The sequence below is a fragment of the Triturus cristatus genome, chromosome 6 (assembly GCF_964204655.1).
Source record: "Triturus cristatus chromosome 6, aTriCri1.1, whole genome shotgun sequence".
Classification (NCBI taxonomy): domain Eukaryota; kingdom Metazoa; phylum Chordata; class Amphibia; order Caudata; family Salamandridae; genus Triturus; species Triturus cristatus.
Window position 1 is genome coordinate 155452091 of NC_140589.1, and position 7628 is coordinate 155459718.

At 42.0% G+C, this 7628-nt stretch overlaps 1 protein-coding gene across 1 annotated transcript in view; it reads right to left on the reverse strand.

Moving 5' to 3' along the window:
* SDE2 (spliceosome associated SDE2) overlaps positions 1-7387 on the reverse strand; it is a 330538-nt gene extending 323151 nt beyond the window's left edge. Inside the window, exon 1 of the mRNA XM_085610407.1 lies at positions 7126-7387. Coding sequence (XP_085466533.1) covers positions 7126-7230 — 105 coding nt within the window. The 5' untranslated portion in view covers positions 7231-7387. The remainder of the gene's footprint in view (positions 1-7125) is intronic.
* Between the last annotated feature and the right edge of the window lie 241 nt (positions 7388-7628).

Genomic DNA, 7628 nt, shown 5'->3' on the forward strand with positions numbered 1-7628 from the left:
ACTGATGAGCTTCAAGTCATCCATAAAGAACAGCGTAGTTCTCTTGAGAATGGAAAACTTCACATCCATGTCCTATATCAACGGCCTAGGGGGCGAAGGTCCAGAACACTCGCCAATTTGGCCTTAGTTCCAGGGAATTTAGAGCTTCTCCTAGGACAAGAAGGGAGAAACATCCTCTCTTACTAGAAGGAAACATGAACCTTCTTGTTTGGAGGATTTCAGGCAATCAAGCAGATAGGCCTTTCAGGAGAGGATAAAAACCTACTGGATACGTCATGGGCACAAGGGACAAGAAAAAGATACACTAGTGTATGGAAAAAATGGTCTAGTTGGTGCTTGGAACGAGATTTGGATCCTGTGGATGCTCCTATAATTTATATAGCCAATTTCTTAGAGTTATTTAGATCAGGCCTTTGCTATCGAACTGTTATAGATCAGGAATTTCAGCTGGACACTCACTGATTAATGAATTTTCAGTTGGTAGCGATCCTTTAATCCGCAAAGTAATGAAAGGGATTAGACTTAAACGCTCTCCTAAGGCTAGATATCAATCATTATGAAACGTCAACCATATTTTTGACTTATTTATGTCTTGGCCCAACAAACCCATACTATCAAGAAAACAGTTGTCTATGAAATTAGCTACTCTTCTCTGCCTTATATCCTTCAGAAGAGTATCTGATGTTAGAGCATTAGAAATCTGCAACTGAATTTTTCCCCCAGACGGGGTCCATTTTGATATTTGTAAAAGAACCAAAACAATGTCTGAAAGTATTGTTTACCCTTATTTTAATGATTTTAAAAAGCTCTGTGTAGTTAATTGTTTGAAAGCTTACGAAAGTGTTAAGTCTTTTGTTTGACCAGTTGGTGAAAATCAATTGCTGATCTCTTGTCAAGCCTTATACAGCTATATCTACAGCTACTATCTCCAGATGGGTAAGAACCATTATATCTGAAGCTGGAGTGGATTTAACTAAATTTGGAACACACTCTTCCAGAGGTGCATTGGCCAGCAAAGTCTTTTGGGCTGGTGATACGCTTTCAGATATACTTACAGCGGCAAATTGGTCTAGTGCATCTACTGTTGCAAGTTTTTATCTTAAACCGGTGGAGCACGTGAGCAATAGGGCGTTAAATAGCTTTAAACTTGCATAATGGTAGCCTCCGGTCTTGTAATGAAATGGCGATTCGCCAGTTAAAATACAGAGAGAATCTTGATTTCATTAAAATCAACGGAGGCTAACATTTTCCCTCCCTCCACGCCAAGTAAATAAGTAAATTCTATATTTGACTTGATATTTTTCTATACATGGTAAGGATGCTTTTTGCCTTTACAATGCTTATTTTACTTGAATTTAAAAAATATATATTTCTAGTAGCTTTCACTCTTTTCTATTTCTTCTAGACAATTCTATGTTCTGAAATGTATTTCTTCTTCAAGCAATACCATCTATTCAACAAGTTTATTCGGATGAGTTCAACTTTGCGTCGCAGCCGTTAGAGGATGATGCCTAGCTACACTGTTACTATGTTATGTTTCTAAAGTTCTATGGCATGTTTTACTTGTGGTGTAATACATGTTCTTTAAAGGGCTGCATGTTGGGGCAGCAATAAAAGTTATTGCATAATGTTAGCCTCTGTTGTCTTTAATTAAATCAAGATTCTCTCTGTATGTTAATTGGAGAATCGCCATTTTCTCACAAGCTTTCTGGTGGTATTGCATTATTCTGCAGAGGGACATAAAGCTAATAATGTTCAGTGTAGTCTAGATTAATGGGTCTGAACCTTTTGATTACTATGGACCCCCACGGAATCACCATTTGAAGACGAGGAACCTGGACTAAAAATGTTGATAATTGAAACCTCAAAACAAAATCATAAAACTACAGAAACAAGTGTACATCAAACAAATACACAAATTATGACATTTTCTTTAACTCACTAACCGAAAAAAACACAAATCTAAACTGATAATTATAATGTTGCAGCTTTTCAAAATTGGGTTTTATTTCTAGAAGAAAAGCGATATTCTAGACTCTGGCATGTACCTGTGTCTGTTTTGCTCCGAAAACAGACACTTTTTTTTTTGCCAGAACATACTGGTACTTCAACTGATACTCCCAATCGTCCAAACTACTGTTTGTGGTTCTTGCACTGGTCCCACAAATCAAGCTGATGATGCTCGCTTAATTCTTAGACTCCAATCTCAAATTCCTAAACATACAAAGAGAGTTAAAATTTTATATATATAATTTATTAATCTGCTAATATTTAATTTTTCAAACAGTTGCACACCCCCCGAGTAGGCGTCATGGACCCCAGGGGGTCAGCAGATCGCAAGTCGAGATATTTAACTTTCAAGCTTTTCATAAGTACCACTAAGTCAAAACACAAATGGTTGCCTCCGCGGTAGAGAGGGGGGGAGGCTGAAGCGACATAATTATAAGGGGTTGGTCACAATAGCCGAGAGCGGAGTTGTTAGTGGCTGGGAGAAGCATAAATTGAAGGGGGTGTCATCCATGGCTAACAACCTACCTGAGCAGCCATAGGATTGTTCCTAGCCTGATCAGTCTATGCCTAGGCACTAAGTGTTTGTATGATTCCTTGGCTCCTGTTTATAGGATCCTTTTTCCGTCCAGTCGCCTATTTAATGATGCATAGTTTGAGGCAGTAAAAGGGGAAAATACTATATTCTAGTTTGAGTAAAGGCGAACAAATCATTCAACTTTAAAAATCTCTAACATTTTGCTTTGATGACTCAACCCGGTCTTAGTGACCACTTGCACAGATGCTGGCTCTTGAATGACACCATTCACCTACCATACTCAAATAATATTAAAACATAGCTGCACCACTGTGGCTTGTGTATTTCATGTATGGAAATATTTCAGGATAAAATAAGAAGAACTACAACACAATTGTGTGTTTACATTGGTGCTCCATTATTATGGTTGGCGGTGAACAGTTAGCCGAAACGTTGGGGGATTAAACAAGGGTAGGAGGTGAGGGGAGAATTGGTGTTCATATAAAAGAATTAAGCTGTGAGGATTTTGAATCAGGAATGGCAGAAACCGGTTTAGTATTACCAGTATACTGGAGTGTGCCACGTTACTCTATGTCCTATCGCAAAATCAAGTCTAAATGTAATCACCAAGTCACTGGTTTTGGGTGGCCCATCGAGTGCTTTGTAATAGTTATGGCCTAGCAAACTATATGAATCTGGTAAACCACATGTGAAAGTGATAAGTTTCAACCTATTTATTTTGTTTTTAAGATCAGCAGAAAATACACATTAAGAACATTCCCCTTCAGAACAGGGTGCTCCCACAAAGAAAAACAAATCCATAACAAAAACATAAAAGACAAGTAGATCACAACAATTATTCCAAGTACTTTGTAGACCTCGGGATTTAAAAAATAATAATAATAAATAAACCCTTAAAATTGAGTTCAGGTTAAGGACAAGTCGAATTGAAATACACACCAGAAAGAGTGCTTGCTGGCCTCTAGCACTCAGCAAAGCCTCATTCAGATGCAAATTTCGCCTGTTTGGCTTCATGTGTAAAGACTTGCCAACCCATGTAGGAGTTCGAGAACGACCTGCTGAAAACTAACATTTTGAAGATGCAACAGCCAATTGGTCGGTTGGGTTCTGGAAAGTAACAGCGAACTTTCCTGCCAATCATCTTTTTCACCGTAAACCAGCACTGCCAAGCTTGAGATATAATGATGAGCGCACTAACTTGCACCTGCAATCATGAGCACAGCTTGCAACCTTTACAGTTTACTTAATTATTTCATGGGAAATGCTATGTATCTGGAACACAGTAAACAATTAGGATTTACAGTTGTATGTTTTTAATAAAGTGCAACTTCGTCATTTAACACCTTTACTTGCTGGGGTGTTGTAGCTGTGGACTGTGTTAGCAGTGTCATCTACCTGCAAGGAAGGGACCACATAGGGAAGATGGGGGCTCATAGTCAGCAAAAAAGCAGCTGTTTCTAAGGTGGACTCCCGAATGAACAATCCCTTAACAAAATAAGGTCTAACAACTTTCCCGATACAAAGTTACAGCCCTATTATCACACACGTCCTCATCATTATCTATACCTATTGATTTCTCAACCATTGCCATAAATACATACTTATTACTACTCAATACAATCAAGTCATGTAGTCACCCTGATCGAGTCCCTGCTAGCCACCGACCTCTGACTAACTGCCCCCTTCATTAAATTCTTGATTCGAGCAGCAAAGAATCTACGGGGTCTATTACGAGCCACCGTAACGGAATGCGGGGCCGTCTGCCAGGGGTGTGGCGGTCCCGCACCTGCAATTAGGATGCCACCGCCACCGTGGAGGTGGCATCCCCCATTCCCAGCATTGTGGCAGGCGATGCTCACAGCACCGCCCACCACAATGCTGGGAATGCACATTGTGCATTGGCATGCACAAGATGACAGGCATGCACAAGGTGACAGGCACCGCGCGGTGCCTGCCACCTTGTCCATGCCAATGCAGGGGGGTACCATAGGTACCCCCATGTGCACCCCCACCACCCAACATCCTGGGGGCCCGCTACGGGCCCCCAACAGCGAAGACCGCATGCCTTTCGGCTCATCTCCGCCCGCATTATAATATGGATGGCGGTGTCTTGCAGACACCGCCACCATATTATTCAGGTTTTCCGCCCGGTCGACGAGTCGACCGGCGGAAAAGCGGCGGACGGTGTTTCTGTCTGCCGCGGACCTCCCCAGCCATCCTAATATGGCGAGGGGTCTTTTATGTATGGATGGCAGCCGGATCGCCCCCGCCAGGTCAGCGGTGGCTACCGCCGGCCCGGCGGGGGCGAGCTGCCCGCCATCCTAATGGGGCCCTAAATGTTAAACCGGCAGGATCTCCTTATAAATCATTGATCAAAGAGAACAGTCTTATTATTTCAGATATCAGCACCAATTTTAGTCATTTTTTTTACATTTTTGTATGCAATAGTTTTATTTACAGTGGGGTCTTCCGCAACTCTATTTCTGCATTTTCTTCTTAGTGACTTGGTTGTACAAATTTCTTCGGTAAGACATGTAGTTCTACAGGAGTTGAACTAACGTGAATGTTTGTACCATTTTTTATGTTTTTGCATGAAATTGTTTTTAATAACTTTGCATATACTAATAAAATAAATACATGAATAAATGTAGTCACCCTGTATCGTCTGTTAAGCCTTCTCATCCTTAAGACAACATTCTTCCTACTCTCTTTTTGGTTAGCAGCTTTTATTCTTTGCTCTCTCCCACGTGCCGAACAAAATCTACAGAGAGACCCTCTGCAACATTCTCAGAGATAAAACTGCCACTCTTCACACTTTGGCAGACCTTTCTACAGAAAAGCTAATTCTAATTAAAAGAACACTTACGCCATTGACATCACAGTGTCAAGTTACAGATCTAAAATACAGGTTAATCAACCTGAGACCTGCCCACGCATGAAGATGGCAGACCACAAAATATTCCACGACCTACACATAGTTTACATCACGAAAACACTGTTGTCTCCTACCACTTCACTAACATTTGACATCCTAATGCCAAATGGATAAACCATAATTCATAAAGACAAATCAAACCCGATTAGTGACAGCCTATTTGTTATGTAAAAATACTCTTGTAGATAGCCTACCAGAATCTAACATATCCCTTCTGAAAACGATCCTACAGTCAAGGACGCACCTTGTCAAAGAAACATCTAAAGCAGAACACATCACCTCTAATTGGATAGATTTTCACTGGCATCACCTGGTAGATCGAATCACCCTTTGTGCACCATGCACAAATCCCTGCTTTTTAACCTACCCTACTAGTTGAACAACTGCAACATAACAGGAGGAAACAACACAACAGGAAATTCTTGCCTCCAACTGAAAAATCCAAAAACGAAAACATCCAACTCTTACTCAAACCATCTCCTGCTAGGCACGAATATGGAATCCCTTACCTACAGAACTCAGGCTCAACTCCTATGTGCCAGACTTCTTGAAATGCTTAAAACCCTGCATTTTCAGACGCACATAAATAACTAACATTGTTTGGCTAGAGAAGTGCTAAACATATATTTACAGGGAAAATAATGACTGCCCAAGTTCAAAGTAGGGTTGTTTTATACCTGCCAAATATTATAATTAAAGTTCAAGGCCAATCTTCCGCTTGGATGAAACGTTCAACCCATGGACGTCATTTAGGGTCGCCAGAGTCACAGCTGCGACCCCTGGCATGCCTCCTGCGACCCCTAGCACTATCACTGCGATCCCCTGACCTAAGGCTTAGAGAATAGTAGCTAACTTGGAAAATAATAATTTATTGTTCCAAGTGATGTGGATGCTTGAGAGACACAGAGGGATGAAAGAGACACCAATAATACTGTGACAGACAAGGCACAGATAAGGGAGTAGGAGGGAGAAAGAGGACTGTAAAAGAAGATAGAACAGGTGAGAGGGGGGAAAACATGTTTAATAAGGAGATCACTGAGAAAGACACAGTTAAGATAGACACAGTTAAGATAGACAGGAGGGGTGAACAAGAGTCAGCAACAGGTGAGAAAGACGTGACAAAGAATAGAAACGTTAAACAGATGACAAACAGCTGAGGGGAGTGTGACAGCGTGTAGTCATGTGCTATCGGGGTTAAAAAATTAATGTACTTCCACTACCCCTGATATTAGGGTGAACTGACGTCCATGGTTCAACCTATGACAGAGGATCGCAGGCCAAGCACGGGATGAGATGATAAAGAGCTGAAAATGGTTCACAAGCGGTTCCACGCCTGATCAGAGATATTCAGCACTATTTAGGCGCAATTCTTTATCACTGTGCCCCCTTGGTGAGCCAATGGCATCTGCAAGAAAAATGACCGTTTCACCACTAACAATATAATGAGCGGAACTTGCCAAAAGGAAATACAGATGTACAGTAAGCAACTTCAGAGAATCGTAATCAACAATTAAGATATCCACAAGACGTCAACAACCTGTGACGACACCAAGGTTGGCGGTATACTCATGAGTCAGCCACTCCCTGTGACGTGCGCAATTTTATGACGCCATAGTGTTCCCACTTTGTAGCGAGAGCTCCTCACCTTGTCCCTCGGAAGCAGTAGATCGCGCACCAGCGTCCCATCGCAGACAGTACGCCGGTCAACTTTTCCGGTGAACGGGTCCCTCACCCATACCGTCACGGCCATCGCGCGGGACTGAAAGGCGTACAGCCACACGCCGAAGAGTCAACCACTAGCCGCAGTGGAACTCACGGGAAGAAAAACCAAAACAGCCGCCCGTGAACAGAGAAGGCGGACTCGCAGAGTAAACTCCGTAGCAGTTCAACGGCACCCTACGTCAGCCGCCCCCTGTGACGCTGTAAACGCGTCGACCATCTTGGAACGGTGAATAATCTTTACATGGACGTTTTTCAGAAATCAGCCAGTCGAGCGAGAAGGCGCGATGTGGGAGGAACTACCACGTGAATGTACCCTTGGTTGTATTGGTGGCAATACTTAATGTACATTATGTTGAACCTGTCCTGTACCAAATGTTCCTGCTGATGTTTTGGTTGTTTGTTGAATACAAAAAAATGAAAATAAAA